Below are 26,079 nucleotides of genomic sequence, written 5' to 3' on the forward strand. Positions count from 1 at the left end.
ATGACATGGTCTACTTTTTTTCCATTTCCCAATAAGACACTGAACGACTAAGTGAAGAAATGAAAGATGGCCTCAGGCACCTTGCACAGACTTTGCAACTGTATTTGAAAACTGAGATCCAGGATGAGTCTCAATTGCCACCTGCAATTGACTTTTTTCAGATCTTCACAAAAGTAAGTGTTAAAATCTGGTTTCTTGACAACTCATAAATTATCTTTTCCTCATGTTCACGATTTATTTCTGAGTGGGAGTTCAGTAGATACATTCAGAATGTGATATATGACAAAGTGAATTCAAACTACTTTTTTATTCAGTCAGTATTTAAGTAGAATTATAACTTTAATATAATTGCAACATTTCAAAATTAAAGCAGTAGCCAGAGGATATTTTTTCTTTTCCTTTTTAAAAATTATCATGTTAAAGTTGTTGGGTGAGAAAAAAGCCAAGAAAGTTCAAGTATAATTGAGTCAATCATCCTGAGTAATTTTTTCACAGTAATGAAGAGCATACTCTTCAGCCTAACATTTTTCTGCAAAGTGAAATATATTTGCAGATATCCTTCCATCCCACTTTGTCATTTAGAGGTATATGCTAGTGTTTGTGATAGTACTGTATCCTACAAGCTGCTTTTTTCTAGAGGTCTTGTGGATTATTTATTGCTAAAGGTGACATATAAAGTATTTAAAATTTAATTCCACAGTATGTAAAATGTTTATTGTGTTACTAACTAAATATTGTTCGCTTTTGGTGTAGATATTTTATTACTTTCAATTCAGGAAGGTAGATTCAAACAATGATAGCAGAAATATTTAAATGAAGGGTACTCATAGTTTTAACTCAATTTAATTTTTTGATTTCTAATTGATTGATAAATTCTGCCATAAGATTTATCTTATTTATCTTTTGGTTATTTTAGTGTGTATTCTTATGAAGTAAGTCGAAGTAGAACATTGTTTTTTCTGCTATAAATAAGGAAAGAACCTGTTTGGGAGAAATTAAATAAAAATTCTGTAAATTTTTTTTTTAACATTTAAAATAAGTCTTTGCACAGTTAAAAACCCTTTTTTTTTTCCCCTGTGGACAGGAACAGGAGCAATTTAATCAACTGTGTTGTTTTTCTGGATTGTTTTTTATTGGTGGTTAGACTGCTGTGATGCAAAATTGCAATTTTACCTGAAAAATCACACAGTCTGAAATAGACCCAGTCCAAAGGGTGCATAGATAAAACCCTTTACTATCTCATCTCCAATCAAGCTGTTTTATTGTCTTGTGTTGGCATGCTGGTTTGGCCTAAGCTTTGTCAGTGGCATTTCACATGAAACATGCACGTTGTGTTATCTGGTGTAGAGAGTTTGTGCAGCTGAAGATAAAACTGATTATCAGAAGATAATCACTGTCTACTCAGCTTGAACTGAGTTGCAGCTTGTATGAAGTTCTTTCCAAATGTTTAATAATAAGCTTAAGACGGAGAATGGCCATGTGATCACTGCCTACTCAGTTTGAACTGAGTTGCAGCTTGTAAGAAGTTCTTTCCAAATGTTTTTGCCTTCTATGTAATAATAAGCTTAAGACGGAGAATGGCCATGTGGCTTTCAGAAACAGTGTGATGACTGCTAAACACATTGGAACAGTGGTGAAGAAAGTGCAGAATGTTTTTAATTTTTGTATGTACACACATGCACAAGCATGTGCACATATGCGCACCTCCTCTCCACTCCCATGTATTTTACCATGGTGATGTAAGTGGCCGTCAAGGGCAGAGTGAAAGCCAAGACTTCCCAGCTCCATATTTTGTAAACTGGAGAACTGGGAATGCTTCTGTTAATGACAACATTTATCCTACTGTAGCTTTGGTGTCACAAAGATATTTTTTATAAGTTGACTGTGACTTTTTCCCCACTATGTTGAATGTATGGAAAAGTGCTGTTTTTAGTTGTTGTTTTTGGTTGGGGATTTTTTTGTCTATTAAACTAGGGCTCATTTCCTTCTTTTGATGGTTTTGCTTAGTCTGTGTGATAGTCTGCTCTGGGAAAATGGAGAGCAAATGACATAGACCTGTCATGTGTACACATACTTGATATTATTAATACTGAAAAGAACTGGCAGAAGGGATAGGAGAATCTGACTGGACAGGTGAGTGGTTGGGAGAAAAGAGCAGTCAACAGCCACGTGCTTTACATGAGTAAAATTGGTATCTTTTTCAGAGTTCAGTCAAGCACAACTGTCAAGCTTTTTGTAAGACCTTGTCACTTTCTAATTTTCTACTGGCATTTTACGTCTTTCCCAATTTGGTTTTCAAATGAGTTTGTTATGAGTGTGATATTGTATTAAAATATTAATTTAGTATTTCCCTATCCCTAGGGAGGTAGCAGCAGACATTTTCTGCCATTCCCATGGAATGTTCTTTGGAAGATAAGCTGGATGTCCATGAATTTTTTTTTTTTTTAAGCTGAGTATGGATGCTTATTCTCAGCAGGTAAAATATAAGACTTTGGAACTGTAAAGTCTCTGATAAGACTTTGGCACTCTCTTCTCTGTAGTGTAACTCTAAAGAAGACCAGCTGTGATGACTTCCCTGTGTGGTCAATAGAATAAAGAAATACTACAGATACATAACTTCAAGATGTAATCTTGTTTTCCCAATCGCTTCCAACATTCCTTTCAAGTTCAGTAGGTGCTTATTCGAACATTGAACTTTTTTGGATCAGTTCTTTCATTGCATGCCACAAAAAGATCCAGTCAAAGGTCATTTTTTATTCTGTTTGATGCTGGATTCTCAAGAAGGAAAATAAACAGACTGCCAGACAAAAGAGAAAAATTATCCTGTGGTGAGGTGACTATATTCCAGATGGTTCTTGGAAAATCTCTAAGTTTAGGTCAAAAGAGCTTCTCAGAAGCTCTTTTAAACAGTCCTCCTTCTCTGCTGTCCACTGCTCTTGTCTTTGTGAAAATTAATTATAGTTTTATTCACTTGCTTGTGATGCTTAATAGGCAGAGAATCCCTCTGAATGTGCAATTGTAGAAACTGCCCATTTAAAATCAAAGAACATTTTGCCATTTCTTTCCATGGGGGCAGAATTTCACCCCAATGTATTTTTAGTTTGCATGAGATCTGTGGAAAATACCAGCTGTACTGGATGGGGAGGTGTTTCAGAAGGGATATGCACCTTTCTTTCTGACAGTGTTGCCCTGTCCTTACTAGATAATTTGCTTTTGTATCAACTGTCCTTTAAGCTGGAGTTGAATTTTCTCATTTTTGTTATCTGATCACTTTTTGCAAGCTTCAGTTTATTTAACGTGCCATTTATCAAGGTTGTGACTGTTTTAAAATTCTGATCCTCAGTATTAAACAGAATTATCTGCAGCTAATTACGTGGTAAGGCTTTAACTCCACTGAGACATTTTCTAATGTCAAGATAAATTTTTGACAGCGTGGTTTTATGGTTTAATGATGTTTCCATAACCTTGAGATAAAAATCAGTCCTTGCTTTTTATTCTTCAGCTTTTACTTACATGTGTGAGGAGGTGGCCTGGAGTCCTTTGAGACATTTAATGGATGCAGGATAAAGAATAAAATTCTTGTATACATTTATGGTTCTTTTAATACTATCAGACAGAACAATGTGAACCTCTTTAAGACATTGGATAAACTCTGTACCTATCATAAACCTGTGACTGACTCTACTGACAGGAATCAGGCCTAAGATGACTTCTTTTAGACCAAATATAGGCTTGGTGTTTTACATAGAAGTGCAGCTACTCATACTGTGACAGTATACACTTTTTGTGCATTTTGAAACAGTTTGAAAATTTATTTTCCAATTAATGAGAAATAAGAGATTCTGATGTATGTTAGTATGATAGCCATTTTAAAGATCTCCTAATTTCAGCTCCTCACATTTATAAGAATTATAAAGTATAGGCCACCTCTACCTTAACTAGGAGTAAGATAAAATCCAGTTACAATTAATGAACTGCTACAAGGAGACTTCTAGGTCAGTTTAGTAAACTTAAACCAGAATTTTATTGGAAAGAAGTTTTCTAGAGGATATTTTGATGAAACTATTCATAAACTTTTTGGGAAAGGATGCTGAATTGAAGATGTTAGGGATCCCCATATGATGCCATTTTGGGTTTTGCCTTTTTTTACCTTTTATATGTTCTCTATATTTTTCACACACATATTTGTAGCTCTGTAGCCTATTTTATTGGTGGCAAGTTATCCCTGTAATTTTCCATGGCCTTTCCCTAAGCAGAAAGACAAAACAAATTCCAGAGCTCCAAGCCCTGGGAGGTACAAGGCCCCAGTGCTATCTTGGTTCTTGCTGGGAACCAAGGCCAAGAATGACTCTTTGAGATGCATTCTCGTGGACAAAGCACAGCTAGTGCTGAAGGGGGGGCTCCAGAGAAGGGGCTTGACCTGGAGGGGAAATTGAATCACCACTTGTCCTCCTAAGTGCTTTTTATCAATTATGCTACTTTTCTAAAACCTATAAATATGTACTCATCCATATGTGGCCTTTTGTGGACATCTTTCCATAACTGCCCCTGGAGGCCTTCAAATAAAGATCCTCTTTTATGTTGCCTTCCTACTAAAATTCTCTTGAGTTTCATTTCCAAGTTGGGAAAAAGGCAACACATAGAGCAGAGATGATACCCTGAAATAGCAGTCTCCCTAACTCTTCTGTTGTGCAAAATTTCATTTCTGGACAGTATTTTAACCACATGTGGGATGATAGGAATGAGACAAAGAATTTTTAGCTTTCTGAAATTTTCAATCTTTCCTGCAGTTCCAATCTTGACACCTTTTTGTTATGAACAGATTCTACCTTGAAAGTAGGTGTGCTGCATTCTTTTAGTTCACTGGAGAGGTCACACACCTGTATATGTGGGAGGTGAGTAGTCCTTAATACAGGTCGTGGATGTGCTGCTCACCACTATCTTCTCAGGTGCTGTTCTACTCTTTCCTTTTCAGGTCAGTTTAGAATTGACACAGACCAAAGAGTAAAAACAGGTCTGAATGACTGTAGAGCTGTAAGTCTAGGGTAGTGCAAAAAGAAGTATCTGTATGTGTTAGAAACGTGTGCAATTTTATATGTCAGATTAATTTATTTTCATCTCAATTTTTTGAGGTTTGTGAAATTGACATAAGAGTGAAGAAGAGATGCAAGTTTCATGTCGTAAGCCAATCCCTGTGCCCACAAAAAGTTTTAGCCAGAAAACCAATTGTCTGTTTAGGCTGTTGGTGTAGTTGGTTTTATTTTAAACTTAAGAAGTAGTAAGGAGGCTCTATAAAGTACAGAGGTATATCCCTCAAGAGGCAAAGTGCCCTAGTCTCTTTAAAATCCTTTGTTTATTCATCCTATCAAAATTTAGATGTTTTCACTTGTTCTTCTAACTTTTCTATACTTACTTTTTATTCCACTCAATGCTTTGAAAGAATTTATTTTCAACTCAAGAGGTATTACTACCAGTTAAAAAGAAATCTCACTGTTAAAAGGGTTTTGGTATGGATCATCATAGGCAGAGGAGAACTAGGAGCTGAGCAGTGTCATTTGGCCTTTGTAAAGCCTGAATACTAAATTATGGTAATTTATTTGTGTGTTGTTTTATGGACAAGTTGAAGGAGATATTTAATAATGTGACTGGTAAAGTGTGTTTCATCTTCACATTGCTCCTTCAGATCTTATAGGCTCAGTGTTCTCTGGGAAGACCTTGGAATACAAGGTACATGGTCAAGATATTCTTAAGTAAAGCTTTCAGTAGGTTACTCTTAGGATTCACTGGTTAACGTAGTTCCTGGAATCAGGGAAATTAAAATAGATTTTGTATCAAGAAAGTAAAAAGAAATATTAGGATAAAGTTATGAGCAGGTTACGAGTTGTTAAAAACATATGGGTAAATGTTGCTTTCTGATGCTAGGCTTGCTAATCTAATTAACTGTGGATGCACTTTTCAGTTTCCCTGTGGTTGGGAGGCTGTGAAGTTTTTTCCTGGAGGCAGGAAAAAAGCAAGTGCATGTTTAATCCATCGTTGTTCTTTGTGTAATTCAAAGCTAATGTACATTGCTTCCCTGTCTCATGGTAAATTGGAGACCAGTACTGACAAATTTATTTTTAGTCATGGCCTGGGAAACTATTTTGCAAAAATATTTTAATTTTGATAGTTCTTTTTAACATAAATGCTAAAGTCTTATAATTTACAGGAATACCTGAAACAACATTGGTTAAGCTTAGGTGCTTAACATACATTTGTGTTTGTTAATCTTCTTGACTCTTCTTTTTAGAGTTGTAAGAATATGTTCCTGCTCGTCAGACTATATCGGAACCTTTTTCTCTGACTATTGCCATCATGAAGTCTGCTGCATGAGATTTGTGATTATCTTTTTACTTATAGTGGTATTGGTTGAGTTGATAAGGTTTTGTTTGGTGGGAATATGGACAAGGGAGCATGGACTCTGCATTTGTGGTTTTAAGCTGCTGAAAACTTCATGCAACTGTGAAGAACTGACTAGCAATCATTAGAAATACTGTGTTAGTTACTGCCAAAATAGTTCCAGGATAATTTTTCTGTACTCTCTTTCCAATGTATTCCACAGTAACATAACAGAAGTCATTCTGATAGTTGTTCATAGTTGTACTGAGAAAATATGAATGATCATTTGCCTAACATGTATTAATGGACAAGGGAGTATGGACTCTGCATTTGTCTGTGTGTGTGGGTTTAAGCTGCTGAAAACTTCACACAGCTGTGAAGAACTGACTTGCAATCATTAGAAATACTGTGTTAGTTACTGCCAAAATAGTTCCAGTAGAAATTTTCTGTACTCTCTTTCCAATGTATTCCACAGTAACATAACAGAAGTCATTCTGATAGTTGTTCATAGTTGTACTGAGAAAATATGAATGATCATTTGCCTAACATGTATTGTTGATTCTGAGTTGCTGTTGTATCTAGCAAGAGGGGAATAAACTAACATCAGCCTCTGCAGTACACAAACTCAAAGGAAGTCGGAAAAGCTAAATGTATTAGGAGAAAACTTTGGTGCTTCAATTCTGCTGCTCTTGAAAGCATAGGAGTATGTAGAAAATCTGAAGTTGACCTTATTTTAAATTTAAATTTGTCTGTGATTTCAACATGCCTGTTAAATGGCAATAATGCTTTTCACTTGTGTAGTGCTTCCAACAAGCTTCAAGAAGAACTTGAATAAAATTTAGCATTAATTCTTAATAGTTTTCTTGTGTACCAGACAAGTATTTGTAAGAAAACTAAGGCTAATAGAAGGTAGCTGCCTTTTCATAAGAGTTCTGTAGGGCAGTCAGAACCAAACCACATCTGTCCTACCACACAATGTAGCAGTCACAGTCTGCTGCTTGTTTCTACAATGGAACAATGGGCAAGTGTAAAGACAACTGGAATATGCACAGTTGTTTTTAAGAGCCTACATCTTAAGTTGTGTTTTAAATTTTGCAGAAATAGTTCTATACTGGTGCTAGGATTTGTGTTGTATTTCTTATGCTGTTTGTTTAGCTCAATGTTATTTCTTGAAATTAAGATTGCAGAAAAAGTGGCAACCACTGTGCATCAGCTTTAGAAGCAATAGTGTAAATAGAGATTAGAGAAAAGTTACTGAATGTTTTAATCAAAGAGTAAGAAATATTGCAGCAGTACTGTAGTAAGGGTGATAAATAGTCTGAGAAGACTCCTCTGTCTTTGCTTTGCCAAATGAAAGTTGAGTCATCACAGGAAGTTATTTTTGTCTAAGGTGATTTTTCAGGTTTCCTGATTTTCTGTTATTTCCCCATTGAATTATAATTTGGGGAGATTGTTTTCCATAGCAATTATCTTAATTTCCAGTCACAGTAGTTACCTTGAAGAGCAAAAGGATATTATACCAGACCATTAAGCAAGGCTTCAACCATTTTATCTGATTTTAAATTAGAGTGCATGATCACAATTAAAATATAAGCTTTTGCTAACAAAGCTTGTTGCAGTGAAAGTAAAACTATAAGACTTCAATACTTCAAATTGAACTTATGGTATAATTGGGGTTGCCTCATTTAGTTGTATGTACCATCTGTTTTACAAACTGCCTGTAGTATAACAAGCACCAGGTGTGGAAAATGAGGTAGAAGAGTTTTAAGGCAATAATATTTTACAAGGAGTGGTTTGGTAGAATTTGTAATAATTTGGTTTTTTGTCATAGGAATGAAAGCTTTTTTCTTGAAGAGTGAAGGGAAGCAGAAAGACTAATTTTTAAGGAAGTTAATTCAGCACAGATTGAGAAGCATAAACTGATAGAAAAGTTGCTGACTGGAGCGAGCCAGCATTGGGGGGGTGTGTGAAAGGAAAGTTGTATATTTCTTGTTCATTTGACACTTCTTCTGTTGGGCTAAGTTGAAAGTAATAAGATGGCAGAAAACAGTTTAGAGAAATAAATGGCAGAGTAGTGTAGGATATTTTGCAACAGTTTGGGCTCTCAAACACACATTTATTTATTTATCTATTTTATATATATATATAATTTTTTTAAAGATTTTATATTTTAGTGTAGAACTGAAAAGGACCCAGGTGGCCAGGACATTAATTGCTATTAATTTGCCTAATTATGCTCAGAGCATGTCCACAAAACACACTTTTTTAAAAGCCAGTGGTCTCTGACATGTGATATACATCGGTCTGTTTGTTTTCTGACACCCTTATGGAAATGAACTGGAAGCAATGATGACAAAAAGCTTCAGTGGTTGTAGCAATTTGAGTACATGCAAAAAAAAAAGTGTGGGGTGGGGCACCTTTATGTTTAGGAAAAGCCAGCATGAAACAAGGTCATGGAGATGTTTAATAAAGATCTGAATAGTAAATGAAAACCATTTACATCCTCTATCAGCAATTTTAAAAGCCTCTAATTGAGGAGGATAAGCCTGATACCTGTTTACAATGCTTTTGGCAGCAAAGTGGTCTATCCTTGTCTTCAGGATGACCTGCAGTGGGGTTGCTTAAAGCATTTTTTGTTTGTTTGTTTTGGCTGTGGCAGAGCTAAGATTTTGTGTGGAAGGATTATTAATCAGCTCTGAGATTTGTTCAACATGTTTAATAGATGAAAAGGCACAAAACTCTTTTTCTTCCAGAATGACATAGCGGTAGATTGCTAGTCAGTTGAAAAATACCATGGTCTTGGAATATAGGATGGGGAACCATGTCTTTGTGGTGCTGTTGTTGACTTGCAGGAGTATTCTGAGCTGCTTCAGAGTCTCTCTGAAAATGAGGATAATATCTGTTTCAGGTATCCTGTAGAGACAAATAGCTGACAGGTTGAAGTATCAATTGAAGGTGCACAAGTTCTGTCTCAAGTAGGCATTTTGGTGGGTGTCAATTAAATGATACCTATGTACATGGAATTTAGTCCTGAAAAGTGTGTTTTCTCTCTATTCCCCAATATATATCTTTTTGCTTTAACACTAATTGTGGTGTGTCACATTCTATTTCATTAAAACTACTCCTAAGTTTGTTGTAGACATAAGATGGAGAAAGAAACAACTAGACCATAGTGCTGCTTCAATATCAGTTGAATTGATTCTGTATTTTAGTATGAGTGAGCAGCTGTCACACCGTGGTTCAGCACTGATGTGCTGTCGGCTGGCCTGAGATCACTTAGCTTGTGCCACAGCAACCTGGAGCTGACAAAGGCTGTCTCAAATAGTTTCATGACAGCCCATGACAGTGCTTGTGGATGTTCTGCAATAGTGGCTGACAGCAGATTGCACAAGCAAGGTGCAAGAACTCTGTCGGGATAGTTTGTCATACCTTTCTTGCTTGCCTCTCCTTACACAGCTACACTGGAAGTTCCCATGCTGTCCCCAGGTAAGTTAGATGTAGATTGACTGGCAGAGCCAGACTGAGGAATAGTCCCTTTAGGAAGTCATTGCCTTAGTGATTTAATTTTTTTCTTCCCCCTTTCTTCCTGATTATATAAATATTGACTAGACTTTTTTCATGTCTGTAATCACCAGTAAATTGTATTTCTTCTTATGGATACTTTGAAAATGTCTGTGCTGGTGATGGGCTTTTTGAAATTTTAAATGTGTTCATTGAAATGTGTCCCTAATGTCATAGATACTGCAGATAGTGGATTTGAACTTATCTCCCTTCTGAATTTAAAGTAGTTGTGAGCTGTTATTAAAGTTTTTATAATCACTTTTGGAAATCTGGCAGTATTTTTCTAGTTTAAAACAGAAATCTGAAGTATTAAAGCTTTCTTCCTTCTCACATTCCACAAGAATATTCTTCATTCTGTCAACAAACCTTGTGCTTTGCCTGTACTCACAAATATAAAATTAATCTTCTTTCTTCTTCTATTACCATTAAGGCCCATATTTTCATTCAACTTTCAGAGGAAAGTGGATTGGATGCCCACTCTTTGAAGGGTATTTTTATGCATCACAAAGCCATTGAAGTCAGAGTTTCATCATATAAATAGATAGGATGTGGTGAAGTGTTGCTCCTAGTCAAGATAGAAGTGGTGAAGTGCTAACCTACTGCTTTGTCAATACACATTCAGTGTTGTGGGTGAAAATTATTGTGCTTGTTTGGGTCTTTAGTCTGGGAAGATAGTAAAGAAGGGTGCACATCTCGTCTGTGACATCAGTGTTTTCTGCTATGCAGAAATTATGTAGACTAAGTAATGCCGACATGTTTCTCATTTTGTAGTAATTTCAGCCTTTAAGCTCGTTCTGAAATTAAAAAATTGGTATTTTAAACAGCAGCTTGCATGGTGTGCATTTGTGCTGCCTAATCTTCTGAAAGAATCATGTTTGCTTTTATACTTTGAGTAAAATTCCATGAGCTGGGTGGTAGTGAGAAGCTGTTGCAACAGCATAGAATTGCTTGTTTTACTTTTAAACTTCCAACTTTTTAAAAAGTATTTTTATATTTTTTGGAGTTTCTTTTAACCTGAGACAATATCCATCATCCTGGTGATAGTTTAAATTGCATAAATCTGAACCAAGTATCTCTCTAAATGACAGATTTCATTTGCCTATGTTTTATAATTAATGTTGCATGTATTGACTATTTTTTGCCTATTAAGAAGTAAAGTGTAATCTATAGTTTTATGAAAAAATATATAGTAGCTGAAGAAGCAGCTTGTGAGAATATAGTGATAGTGTTGGAATTTTCCTAGTGAATTTGGATCAATGGCAGATATGAGTCCAACATAATTTGCTGTCTTAATTATACAAGATCATTGTTTCTCATTCCATAGCATTTTTTTCCCATTAAACTATCCTTTTAGACATATCAGACAGTCAGATGGTAATTTTTAATGTAAGTTCCAGTTAATTTGATTGGAAAGCGATAGTTCTGAAAAGCTCCAGTGATAAAGGTTAGTGCAGTACTTCACTAGTTTGCCCCCATTCTGTTAGTTTACTCAGGACCAAAATTTGTCCAATTGCCTGAACGATGTACCTAGGCTGACTCCAGAGCTGAGTGATGGCAGGAATGACCAAGAAGGGAATTGAGCTTGTTGTCTTACCATCGTTGTACCTGATACTTAAATCAGGAATAAGTGCATTTAACTATCTCCTATAAAAACAATATGCTTGAAATGAATTAACAGTGGCTGCTGAAAATCACAGCAAGATTTGTACCATCATCTTCAGCATGAGTGAATCACAAGGTATAAAAAATAGAAGCAATTTGGGTTAGTTGTGTTAACTGTGGTTTTGAAAATTACCTTTTTTTATGAAAAAATATAGCTGAAGAAGCAGCTTGTGAGAATATAGTGATAGTGTTGGAATTTTCCTAGTGAATTTGGATCAATGACAGATATGAGTCCAACATAATTTGCTGTCTTAATTATACAAGATCATTGTTTCTCATTCCATAGCATTTTTTTCCCATTAAACTATCCTTTTAGACATATCAGACAGTCAGATGGTAATTTTTAATGTAAGTTCCAGTTAATTTGATTGGAAAGCGATAGTTCTGAAAAGCTCCAGTGATAAAGGTTAGTGCAGTACTTCACTAGTTTGCCCCCATTCTGTTAGTTTACTCAGGACCAAAATTTGTCCAATTGCCTGAACGATGTACCTAGGCTGACTCCAGAGCTGAGTGATGGCAGGAATGACCAAGAAGGGAATTGAGCTTGTTGTCTTACCATCCTTGTACCTGATACTTAAATCAGGAATAAGTGCATTTAACTATCTCCTATAAAAACAATATGCTTGAAATTAATTAACAGTGGCTGCTGAAAATCACAGCAAGATTTGTACCATCATCTTCAGCATGAGTGAATCACAAGGTATAAACAATAGAAGCAATTTGAGTTAGCTGTGTTAACTGTGGTTTTGAAAATTACCTTTTCCCGGTTAACTTTGACTTTACACAGATACCAAAAAAACTACTTGGCTTAATGGTGATGTTAATGGAAATACTTCCTATATATTATTGAACTGTCTTTGTAATATCTTGTCATGGCAAAAATTAGAGAATATAAGAACATGTAAACAAAAAGTACTCAGTAACAGTAGGATGTTGTACAACCTTAATGGTTCTTATTTGCATGCTTGTATCTTCTTGGAGGCAGCTGAACTTAGGTAGAGTTCTGATGTCTCACAATGGCCCTGGAGGTTGGTAGATAACAAATCATAGTGTATACTCTTGCGTTAGGGCTAAAAGTGAACAAATCATAGTGTATACTCTTGCTTAAGGGCTAAAAGTGAATCTGGATCTGTGTACAAGTCCAGAGAGATGATAAATCTCCATAACCACACAAATGTGTAAATACAGAAAAACACTGCAAAATAAATAGAGATGTGTCTGGTAACTTTGCATTCTTGAAAAATGCATTGGTAGAGTTCCGCTACAAAAGAAAACTGAAAGACCTGGAGTATTCACAGCAATAAGAGGTTTTTGACTATGAAGTAGCCTATTGTTTGGGAGAAGAGTAAGTATATACACAGCTGCTTTCCAAGCATGGTGCTGCCAGCTGTATTTCTTTGAAGTTTTTATCTTCAAATCGCGGAATTGTCCTACAGATAGCAGAATAAATAAAATTTCTGCTGGCAGCCCTGTCCATGATATAAGCAAACTGACCAGCCCAGTTCAGTGAATCCAAAATGGTATGATTTCTAGTAACTCTTCTTACTACTATCTAACTGTTGTAGATTCACAAGAAATTACATTTACAAATATAATTTTTGTTCATTCAATTTCTAGACTCATAAGAAAGGCACAGAAGGAGAAAAAGAAGCCTGCTTATAAGGGAAAATGGTGTTTTCCAGTTAGGTCTGAGACAACATTTGAGCAGCATTGTTTTTTGTCAGAGCATCTCTTGGTGTTTTTGGGGACAAACATACAAATATTTGTAGAAATTGAAGTGCATGTGCCTAAGCGTGAGAAATGGAGGTGATGAGAGGCTGGTGCATTCCTACTAATTTGTGTAGTTAATCATATTCTATATTAATTATTTTGCTAGCATTAGCCTGTACACATCGGGGAAGTGGGAAGTTGTGAATATCTGTCACTATATGGTTTTAATCATGCTGATACCCCTTTGACTGGAGCTCTGTTTTCAGTGTGCAGTTTGAGGAGATTTCTCTGGAGTCCATTTTTGCATTGCTGTGGTGGAGATGAGGAATTGTGCATAGGCAGGTATAAGATGAAGCTTGTTGCATTCAGCTTGTTGGATCAAACAAGCACGTAATAACAGTAATTTGTATTTATCTGCTGCCTTTCCTGAACTGTTTTACTCCAAAGTTGTCACAGTCAGTTTTCCAAGATGTGAAGGTAGGAGTGTGTTACATGCTGTCATTCAATGGCAATTGATATTTACTTGAGCTAGGATTAAGTAGGGAATGCTTGATTGGATGATGATAATTCTGTAATTAGTATTCTTAGTGATTGGAAGTCTCATTGGGTCTCATGAAATGACTTTTTACATGTAGCAATATGAATTAAGGTGTGTATTTGGGGCTTGGCAAGTTTTCTCCTGGTGTCTCTTCTTTCCAGTGGGTGGCTGTTATACATATTATGCCATTTCAGTGGGGAGCTGTTAGTTGTCTTAGTTCTTTATGGCAGAAAAAAACTCTTTTAGACCAATAAAATTTGCTTACCTGTAATGATGCTACTACTAGCAAATGAGAAGCTCGGAGTCCCACTTTTTAGACTCAAAATGGCACAGAATTTAGAGGACTTCAAGAAGGAGGGCAGGTGACTATTCTAGCTCATGAAAGCAAATAGTGTTCATTAAATACAGGTAATGATCAATTGTGGAATTTAGAATAGTGAGGCAAAGTGACTTTGATCTATATTTCCAAGTAAAGCTGAGTTCTCAGGAAAAAAGGTACAGTAAAAGATATGGCCATGGGATCCTACACTGTTCACCTGGTCTTTTTGAAAACTAACTAGCTTTTTTTAAATAGTCAATTTTGCTCTCCTCTTACTAACACTGAATTTATAACTAGGTCTGTGTGAAAGAAAACCAACAGATTTTATATTCAGAATGCCTGAAAGATTTTTAAGGCCAAAAGATAATTTTGCATAGTGATGGTGATCTACTGTTTTGGTCCAGATTGCAGATCTGTATGGGGATCATGTACCCAAGCATGTATGTGCTTTTTCACTTGGGTATCCATTCTGACCCTGTGACCTTGTGTTCAACCTTCTGTGTTGAGGTTCTACTAGATTGGGAGTCCCATCATTATTTTAATGGAATTTGGGACAAGATGTGAATGTACTCATTACTTCTTAAGAGCAAACAGGGAACAAAACTTGAATTTTTCCCACACTGATTTGTTGCCAGAAGCTGCCTGCATGCACTCACATGTCATTCTGTCTTGGTAAATCAATCTGCCTCCACATTATCTGTCTTAGCTCTTCTCTGTTCTGGGAGATGTTATGTTGGAATTATGATCAGCACAATGTATGTTCAGTGTGAAAAGTACACCATGGAATGATAGCACTAGTAACATTGCACATGCTGTTTTGCTGTAGGTTAGGAAGAATTAATTAGCACTGCTATTATTAAAGTGTTGCTAATTAACGTTGCACTGTAGTAATATGCTGTAAAAAGTTTTTAGTAATCTGTTCAATAAGCTGTTTCACATATGTAACAGACATATGTTGTTATGCGAAAGAAAGGTAACTGAAATCAGGATTGCCTGGGATTTTATTGATGTAGATGCATTTTCTAGGGAAATGAAACTGAAGTCTTATAGTTCACACAAGACTTGTGTATGTGTAGGTTCTACAGAAGGGCACATGGGAGTCTAAGGCATTTGAAACCCTGAGAGAAGACCTTTAATGAAGCTTGACTTTATGCCAGAATACTCTGAAATCTGTTTGAAAATATTATTGATGTGTTTATTATAAGCTAAGGCACTCAGCATCATAAAGGAATGCTAGAGTACTTTGGAAGTTAGGATGAAAACTACTTTAGAAGTATTTCCCAAGAAAACACTCTTGCTCTTTGATGCTTCCATATGGCTGTGGCAAATGTTTCTGCTCCTTTATTTAAACTGGCAGGGAACCTGTAATTAAAGTATAGAAAGATGCACTGGAAAAAAAAGAATGATGTTTTTACTTTGAGAATTCAGCTGGATTTCCTAGCTATAAGGATATTTTTATTTGTAGAAAAGTAAGACATGATTGGAAATGCAGAAGGCTGCTTTGATGCTCTCTTGAGACATCTGTCCTTGATTAGCTGCTTGAACCACTGATGTTGTGTGTTTGTGCCTTGTTGCCAGGGAAGCCATCACTGATAGCTTCTTTTGAGAAAGGAAAAGCAGCAGATGAAAGTGTACTCATTTGCTGCTTCTTTCTGAGGCTGAAACATTCCCCAAATCAACTCTTGCACATTTCAGTTTTTGAGGGCTTTGTGGTTCTGTGACTGAATAACTGGGAAATAAGTTTGAAGGCTTGTATGCAAAAGCATAAGGGATAGAAAGAACACTGTAAATTAAAAATGTTGAGCTACGGTTCATTCATTCATAACTATCATGTGATACCCTATAAACAGCATTTGGTTATGCAGTTATTTGTATTAACTGATTTCACCCAGGAAAACTTAGTTCAGATGTATTCCTAGTAGTTGGTGAGTTAAAAGAAGCAATTACCTTTTATATCTTTCAATGTGAGACAAATTCCTTGTCTGATGTCTAGTCGTTTAAGCTTCAACATCTGTTGCCAACAGCCTACCTGTCTGGATTGCACTAAATTACTTTGAGTAAAATTTTTTTAATAAATGAATGCTTTTGGGAATTTCTGAAACTCCCTCAGTTATGAGGAACTGTCAGTGCCTGAACTGAAAAAGATTGTTAGATTTAAATACAAATAAGAATATTTATTTTTTACTTATTTCCAAGCAAATGGCAAATTTAAATTTTAATAAGTCAATGAAATAAATAATTAGGTCTTTTGAAGTAATTTTGACAGTTTTCCAGCAGTTGTGTCTTATACACATGTAGAGACAAGGCTCGGATAGCAATACCAAGATTCTTTGAGTCGTGCGTTTATTAGAGAGGAATTCCTAAGAACTTCAAATCAGTGTTGTTTTTTTTTTTTCCCTGACTGAAATGCACCATCTTCTTTACAGAAAAGAGAGCCATTGTGATGCTTTAAACTTCATGGACTGTTTTAGTATTGCTGTTCTTTTAGGAAAGATCTGTCTTTCTCTTTGGATCTGAATGACTTTCTCATTGGTCTGTTGGAATGGGTCTGGTAATGCCACACTGGCAGAGCTGCATCCCATGGAAGTTTCTGGCTGCAGGAAAGCATTGTTGCAAGCAGAACATGTCGGTAGGCAGGGCCATCTCCAGGCTATGGAGATTTGAAGAGAGCAGAAGAGGCAATCCAAAGGTCATTTGAACATAGGTTTTTTTTAATATGATGCAAAATAAAATAAAGACATTTCACTGCACTGTTTATTTTATTTTATCTTCTTGCAGTGTTACTGGATTAACAGAAAATCCATAATGTAAATAATATTAATGTTATTTGTAGGTGCTGTCTACGTTTTGGGTAATGCTACTCTATGTGTGTCAAGAAACCAGTGCATGGAGATAAAACAAGAATATAAGAAATAATCAATTTATTTTAAGCATGATTTGCTATCACCCTTCTGCTTTTCTGAAGACAGTAGTTGTACTCATACATGACATGATGTAGAAATTTTCAGCAAAATCCCTCATGAATTTTATGGTTGCAGTGGAGTTATTTCTGCCCTTTAAAAGTATGTTACAGATGTGAAGTAAGATTTAATGGGACTCTTTTTTTCTTATAATTGAAAAAGTGTAATTGCCTTTGGTGGAAGCTGAACTAGAAAACAGGAAATGCTGATCATGTGTGACATGATCTGGGATAGAATTGCTTGAATTTTTATTCCTTTTGGCATTTATATGAAATTTCCTATTTAAGCATTAGAAAACATGGGGAAGAATAATCTCAATGCATCTTTATTATAACTGGTATTTCTGTGTAGGCTCAGCTTTGTTAGGAAAACTAGTTGTGACTGCTGGCTAATTATAGGGTTGGGATTGCCCTGGGAAAGCCAGATGCAGTAGGTTACTGTGCATGAATTAAAAGCTGCCAGACTTTTTGGCTTTCTTTAAAGGGATGTTGTTGTTGATAGTGGTTTTTTTTTGTTTTTGACTAAACATAATCCATTTTGGTAGATTAGTTTTCAAACTCATCTGTCTCTGTTAAAAAGGGGCTATATCAAGCTTTTGCAGGCCAATTTGTGCTGTTTAGAATAACATGACTGGTGTTTAAATGTGGTCTTCAGAAACAGCTTTGTTAACAGAGGCTCTGTTTGGTCCTGCTCTCTTACTAAACAGTTTGAAAAGGGTAGAACTAGTTCACATCAAAGCTCTGGTTTGTCTAACAGCCTGTTACCATCAAATAAATTAAGCTGAACTAGGTCAGTATATTGTGATCTAATCATATTAAATGCAATGATTGGTTTTTGTTTTTTGGTTTTTTTTTTAATAATTATAATTTAAAAGATTGGTGTTTCCTGAACCTTGAACCAGAAAAAATAAGCTCTTGTATGTTTGAATCAACCACTTTTTTTTCCCTTTCTATTTAAGTACAGAAAATAGTAACTGTTCTTAAGGTGAGAGTAGAAAACCAAGAAACAGCTTGACCTGCCTAGAGAAAAGAAGCAAGAAAGGCAGAAGTAAGGGGTTGGGTGGCCTTTTCCTATTCTACCAGTTAGCTTCAGATAGGGAGATATCAGATCAATGAAAAAAAGACCAGTATTCCAGTTGCATTTTATGTAGCATTTTGTAGGAAACAAGCTTTGGATCTTACGGCAAATGGTTTTAATGAAGCCATTTAAAAAAGGATTAAAACACCTAGTGTTTTAGATTTTGAGATTTTCACGGTTTTGTGGCTATGCTAAGCAGATGAAGAGATTTATGAGATTCTGATCTATATTCTATGATGCTATAGAACATTTTTACTAAATTAAAAATATTTTGGATTGGCATAGTACAGAATAAATGTGAACTTATTCTTGTGGCTGAGTCCTGATCCTCACTTTCTGTTGTAGATAAGAAGATACAGGAAAAGCTGGAGGGAAGGCGGGGGCAGGGAAGAGAGAGAGAGAGAAGGAGTAGAAAAGGACAAGTAAAGGTTTTCATTTAGTGATTTTTATTTATTTTTGGTCCATATGCATTGGATCCAAGACACTGGGTAGCTACAGACAAGTTCTGAGTTGGCAGGTTTGCCTTGACAGCTGTTACCTTGGACTTTGGAATATTCTCCCTCATCAGTGGTACCATCTGGCTGCTCTGTCATGATATTTCTACTTCATCAGCCTTTGGTAAGTTGTGTGGAGCTGTGGGAGCTGTTTGATCCTGTGTTTCTAATGCTCTGTTGCTGTAGTAGTCTTATCTATAAGAAGTCAGAGATCAAAAGGTAAGGCCTGAGGGGAGAAGGAAACATCAGATTTGTCATGTTTTAGACTGGTGTGACTGCTGGTCTGCTGATTGAAAAAAAAGTCACTGTCAGTTTTAAAATGAATACAGCCTGTGGCTCAGGAAATTCCTAAAGCAGAGGTGGGTACTGGGATGGACATATTGGTGGAAAGATCCCTCTCTCTCTGTGTATTTACTACCCATTTTCAAAAAGAATCTGGTGTGGGCTGGTCAGAAACACGTTACTGTGCTTGCACATACACACTTCTTTAGACCTGGAATAGCTGTCCTTAAATGATGATTTGTTAATCCTGTTTATCAAAAGTAACCTGATGATCTGTGAGCCTACTGCTGGAATTCCCCATGTCAACTCACATTCATAAAAATAAGAATTAAAACTCCCTAACAGAGAAAAATTAAATCTTACGTGTTTCAAATGCATAGAAATCTTTGAAATAGATAATGGTTTTAAACAGGATGGATATAAAATGCTGTATGGAATTGTAGCAATCACTGTGAATCTTAAACCTTATAATGCACACTGCTCATTTTTGTATGTTTCTTTGCTCTCTCTATACTATGTGAAAATTGTTTAACTGGTGTAAATTCAGATAGCTTTGCTGATTGCAGTGGAGAGCACTGGGAACTGCAGCTCTATAGTTTCCAGAAACAAACTATGATGGTTGCAAGCAAGGGGGCAATAATGATTAATAACGTGGATTTTATGGTCAGTGGGTGGAAATTATCTACATTTGATTTTTATGTGGGAAAGTGAACAAATAAATTATTTTTGTCCTTTCACAGGAACCATGTACATGCCTGCTACATAAAGCAGGCCTTTAGATGAGAATATAGAGCTGTTGGTTAAAATATTAGCAGTTATATTTATAAATAAGTGAATAATACATAACACAAATCTGTATTTTTGCTGTTCCTTTTTAGTGTATTTAGTATAAAAAATGTATTGTGGGGAGTCCGTTGGGGTTTTTTTAGTTATTTTTAATATTTGCTTTATTTTAATGCCACAGTAACTTTTTCTCACTATAAAGACGATCAATCAATAATTAAAATAAAAGGTTCAGCATACATCAGTTATTTTCCACTTTGTCCTGATGATAATATCAAGTACAAAATATTCTCAATAAAGACACTATATGGGTGAAAATCAAATCTTACCAATCAGTCTTAACTGATTTAGTCTGTGGAAAAGGTGGCACAGGGGGGATCTGAGTGGGGTGTCGATCTTGTCCAAGTAACAAGTGGTAGGACAAGAGGAAACAGCCTCAAGTCATGTGAAGGAAGAGTTAGGTTGTATATTAAGAATTTTCTTTTCATGGAAGGAGTTGTCAGGCATTAGAACAGACTACCTGGTGCTGGAGTCCCCATCCCTGGAGGTGTTCAAACTATGTGTAAATGTGGCACTTAGGGACTTGGCAGTGCTAGGTTTATGGTTGGACTTGATTTTCAATGTCTTTTCCAGCCTAAATGATTCTGTGACCTTATGAAAAATAGATCCTTGATAAACTATTTATAGGGTTTTATTGTTTAACTGATGAGTTTACATGTTTGGTGGAGAAAGATAATATTGCTATTAAACCAAGTTTTATCTTTTTTGTCATGTAAATTAAGAAAAAAGTATATGACATGCTAACTAAAAGCCTTGCAGAATTTTACAGTTATCACAGCATTCATTGTAAATGAGAATATTCCCTGTACGTGATTTTTTCATGTCTGACTCACAGGGGCAGATTCTTGACCTTGTGCTGTTCAATACTTTAGTGAGAGTCTTTGTAGGCAATGATGACTTCATTCATTTACCCAAACACTAACTAAAGGCTAGGCTAAACTACAGCTGTTTGGTAAGACATTGGGACGAACCTGAACTTTTAAATTCAATACAGACCATATTTATTCCATTGTGTTGTTACCCTGTGGATTGCATCTTCACATGGCCACATATTCTTGCTGTAAGAGAAATCGTTTATAGGTGTAGAGTGACAAACTTCTGGGGATCTTTAAAGAGTCAGGACTAAAGTCTTCATTATTTTATTTCTGTGATGAAAGAGAGCTGATCTATTTTCATTTATTTAGAAGTTGAATAAAACAAATGGAATTATTTAAACTAATCAGTGTATGGAAAACATTGTCTTCTGTTTTGAAAGCTAGTATGGCAGACACTATTTTTCTCCCTCCACCCATTACCTGATTACTGATTACCTCAGTAATGTGTCTTACTACAGTTGTTTGTTTTCATTATGCTTGGATGACTTTTCATGCGACTTTATTTGAGTTTGACAATGGTTTTCTTTATAAAAAAGACATAGAGGTCAGAAGCTCTATGTTACTCACTCTGAAGCTGAAGTTTTAACTTACTAGCTTCTTCAGAAAGATTTGGGAATGTTGTGCTCTCTTGATAATTCTTTACCAAAATGTCACAGGAGAAGTAGCTGGGATGCACTCCTTAAATTGTTCTCTAGGATTTAAAGATTTTAGTTTAGGAACTGGTGAAAGGAGTGGCTACTGATGAGAAGCAAATGTGGGGTGTGTGTGTATACTTGTTTCCACCTTTAATCCCATTGCGGCATGTATTCCTGGAGGAAGAGCAGGAGGTGGTGGTCTTGTACAGCGGGGAGCTGCAAAAAAATATTTCTGTGGGGTTTATAGTCATAGAAATACTATGGATGGTCTTGATCCAGATATTGGTTTTGCAATGACGAAACATTTTCACAATAAGATTTTCCCCCATGCGCCATTTCATTGTGCCCCTTCAGATAAGACTAGTTTCTTACTCGCATGACTAGATAAGGATATTGTCTCTACAATGTTTTATTTGGAATGAAGTCAAATGTTCTCTTCCAGTAAATGAAAACAGCTAAAATGCTTCAAAATCTTTAAGTAACTTATTTTCCAGTTATTGTGGTAGCAAGTCTTGGATTTGTGCAAATGTAAGCCTTTTGTATTAGGAAGTCATAAAATGGACTGATAAATGGATATTCAGTAATTATACAAAAGCTTATTTAAAACTTGCAAATCTTGGCCTCATAGAAGGAAGTAAATATGCAGAATTTCTTGGTAGACTCAAGACTGTCAGAGCAGGTTCAAAACAGCAACGAACAGCAAGTTCAAAAAATACAGTATCCTCATTTTTTTGTGGCTTACTGGCAAAATTAAGGCTGAGGTCATAGTTGGAGATAAGTAATATTTTGATGTTCTTCCTGATAATCAAATTGTCTGAGAAAATTCTTTGTGTTATCATAAGTCTATGTCTGAGCGATCATTTTATGCAGGTGATTTTAAAAAGTGGATTTTTGACCTGATTGAAATGGAAATTTTTCTTAGAAATGAGAAGGGAACTTCAATGAGGAATATATGAGATTATTCTCTTTAAAATCTAACAGGCAAAAATTGTGGACACTTCTTGAAAAATAAGCTACATCTTCAAGGAAAATCTTGACATTCTCACTCAATGATGGTTAACCAATTTTCACTATAAGTCCTGCAGCCAATATTCCCTCCCATGTGAGGAGAAAAACTGCAAGCTTTATCTGGTAAAGTTGGCAGGCTTTGCCTCCTGCTGAGGAGTGAGCTCTGGAATCAAGTATTTTTTCATAGAAAACATCTGATAATTTATGCTTTTTCTTCAAAGATTATCAAATAGAGTGCTAGCTGGGTGTTTGCTGGTAAACAATTGGTGCCCAGTGTAGAGCTTTAAACAGTAACTGCCATCTGAGAAACAATATATAGCTGGGGGCTAATCTACAGGCAAGCTGTATTATTTTCCCAGTATATAGCAAAGTTAAACAAGCAGCTGTTTTCTGCACTGCCTTCAGCTTTTAGCTGGCCTTGTGTGGTCTGGCTGGGTTATGTTACAGTAATCTGGTCCTGATGTGACGGTCTTTGGTAAACATAGCAATGAACATAACTGGAACTGTCTTTTATTACATATTTCTATTTAGGAAGAGCAGAGACAAAAAAGTAATGCTTACTTATGACTCTCCATTTGAATAGGAGTTTCTCAAGAATTAATGAGATCCTTAGGTGTGATCTTGTATGAAAAGAAATGCAGTTTATTTCTTCCCCAGAACATTTGTGCACACTTTCGTTACTTGTTTGAAACTTAGGCTTTTTCTGGGGATTTCTCTTTAAAATTTACTTCCGAGTTTTTGTAAAACACCAACTATGTATTTACTCCAAGAAAGGGAAAAGTTTCCTTCTGTTCTGTTAGAAATCCATTTCACCAGCTCAGTAACAGGGCCAATACTGTCTGTGTTGATTTCACCTGGCCACTGCTCCTAAGTTTGCCTTCATAGAAGCCATGGCACTGTGTCTTGATTGCTCTACCTCAGAGCAAGGCTCTATACTCTTATTACTGTAGTTTTGTTAGCACTGGCAAGCCAGCTCTTGCCAGTGCCCTACTCTTCTGACTAATTTTCACAATTTTCTGGCGTTAGCTGAGTTTTGCCTCAGCAGCCATAGCCATCCGGCATCTGGTCCAGCTTCTGGCTGCATTCATGCAGGGGGTCAGTAGCTCCAGTGAAAGATGGATGTCTGATTCATGTGGTTCAAGACTGAAGAAATTATTTCAACCCTCAGTTCTTCCACAAGTCAGTCTGATAGAACAAAGGATTATATCATGTCAGTGTAATTAAACTGTACCTGAACAAAATTCCTTTCAAACAGACCACTTACATCTTTTTATTGAATTGAAGAGTGGCCAAAAAAATCTTTGCACTGTCCTCATGGGAATGAGGGCTGCAATTTTCTGTCGCTAGCTTGTGGGAATTTCCAAGAGCAAATACGTTGACCCTCTGCTGGAAACTGTTTATATTTCACCAGTTTTTTTCTTTTATGGTTTCTAGTATTTAATGTTTATTTTAAAGTGTTGGTGTGCTGTATGGAGGCAGGTAAATTCAGCTTCTTCTCAATCAGTGATTGCAAATGCTCCCATATTGGTATCCTTCCTTAAGTTTGTCAGATCTCCATGAGACATGACGGGTTTGGTTTGTATTATGAATGTATGTTTTGTACATTTTTTGGTGACATATTATGGAATTTTGTTTCCCCTCCCCCCCACCCCTTAAACTACAGAGGATAACCTCTCCCTGCCTCAGATTTTCTGGTGAAAGAGTGCTCTAATAAATTATGTTTTAGGAGTGTGAAGAATTGTGAATACTTAAAATGTGGTCAGAAATCACAAAAAAAGAGCTGAAGGATGAAAATGCTTAATATGCCAGTTTATACTATAGCCAGTTGCTATGAGATTTAGCCAAGTTTTGAGTTATGACAAGGTTCTATGGGGTTATGACATGCTTACTAATGATTTTTTTATGCACTGCTTGATTTAAGAGATGAAACTGCATGCTGAAAATGGGAAATACTGAGCTAGCCTTACTACTGTGAGATACCATTCCTTTAGACCAAGGCAGAATAGAGTGCTGGCTGGACTTCATTGTAGACCCAGGTATTTCAGACATTTTATGAAAGAGAAATTCCAGCTATTTCCTGTCCTTTAACTACTGGTTTCAACATTACTAAGTAAGGAACTAACAGTTTGCTATTTGTAGTCACTTAAAATTAACTTGAGAACTTCCTTAATGAAACATGAAGCTATTTCATAAAAAAAAATCAAATCAAATTATAATATTGTAGCTGTTGGAAGTATAATCCTTACAGTTAGGAATTTACAACTTGTCTAAACCATAACATTTTGCTTAGTAGATCTTGTCACATAAGAATGCTGTTTAATATTTTTTGGTTTTGAGGCAAGTCCTGTATAAGAGCTTTATATAAAACATATGATGTTTTATATGTATGTAACATATGTATGTAACTTCATAACCTTATCCTAACCCCTGTGCATGTGTAAAGGTACTGGCTGTAAAGAAGGCATAGTTTGTGTCCAAATACTCTGTGTATACTTAGTATATCTACCTCCCTCCCTCCTCAAATACTTGCAAATGGAAAACAATGGACAAAAGGAAATAGTGTGAACACAGTGATAAAATAACATTTCTTAACTTTTCTAGAAGAGAGTATTTACCACTGGGAACTTTTACTGTAGTATAAACAACTCCCCCCTCAACTAAGAAATCTGAACATGGTACAAACGTCAACAAAAAAAAAGCATACCCAAAAATAAATTCCTTTCTTCCAGCAATGTTTGTAATTCTCATGAGGCTTTTCCTGATTAAATACTTTCCATTTTATTAATTTATTCCTCTGTGTATATTTGTTTATGAAGACAGGCAATATGTATTTAACCACAAATCACATATTGTATCAAATAGCTGATGTTTATAGTCGTAAATAAAAATGCAGAACTGTCTTTTAGTACTTGTGTGTACTGTCAGTCAACATCACTTAATAAATTGAAATTATTTTTTTAGCATATGAGGCAATGTACATGCATTTGATGAGAAAGCATATAAAAATATGGTATAATGGAGAAGCAGAATATGATGGATGTCAAGAAAATAATTAGAATGATAATAGCTTGAATTTTTGTTACCTTCATAAAATAAGTTCGTTCTGTAACTTTCTGCATTCCTTGGGTGGTATATTTAAATTAAACAATTGAAGAAAGAAAAGGAAATTTTGAAAGTGAAGTAAGTGCCACTCTGATGGTGTATTTGAACACTTCACAGGTTTCTTAAAGGAAATTATATTTGTGATCAGGATGAGTGAGCTTTTTTGATTAAAAAGGAGAAACTCAAGGTTCTATACATTTTCCAAACTATTCAAAACTCACTTAAAATTCTGGAATAACTGCCTTGTCTTTACCACCTCCTCCTTTTGGACAGAGACTAAATCTGCATTTGACTCCTTAAAGAGAAAAAGCAGGTAAAGACCCTTTTCCCCCAGGCTGTTGCTTCAGGCTTCCTTACCTTTTAGCATTTTTATTCCATTCTCCATAAGAAGCTCCAGACCCATGCCAGTTTCTTTACAGACTTTATTTTATTTCTAATTATTTATTTTCCTGTATTCTCATTCATTTTCTTGATGGTGCTTCAGAAAAATGTGTTGTTGCTGAAGTTTGGTATTCTGAAGCATGAAAATACAGCCTGTTGTGTAAAAACAGCAGAAAAGTGACATTTCTATGGGAAAAATAGTCTGTTGAAGTCAGTCCTCGGTAAACAATTGAAAGAATATGTTCTCCCTGCCATTG

The 26,079-nt window shown here is 35.8% G+C and overlaps 1 protein-coding gene across 1 annotated transcript in view; it reads left to right on the forward strand.

The window, feature by feature from the left end:
* Positions 1-26,079, forward strand: part of SMYD3 (SET and MYND domain containing 3) — a 385,175-nt gene that overhangs the window by 56,332 nt on the left and 302,764 nt on the right. The window contains exon 5 of the mRNA XM_039697893.1: positions 37-173. Coding sequence (XP_039553827.1) covers positions 37-173 — 137 coding nt within the window. The remainder of the gene's footprint in view (positions 1-36; positions 174-26,079) is intronic.

This window comes from Passer montanus, unplaced genomic scaffold (genome assembly GCF_014805655.1).
Source record: "Passer montanus isolate IOZ18808 unplaced genomic scaffold, ASM1480565v1 scaffold12, whole genome shotgun sequence".
NCBI classification, from domain to species: Eukaryota; Metazoa; Chordata; class Aves; order Passeriformes; family Passeridae; genus Passer; species Passer montanus.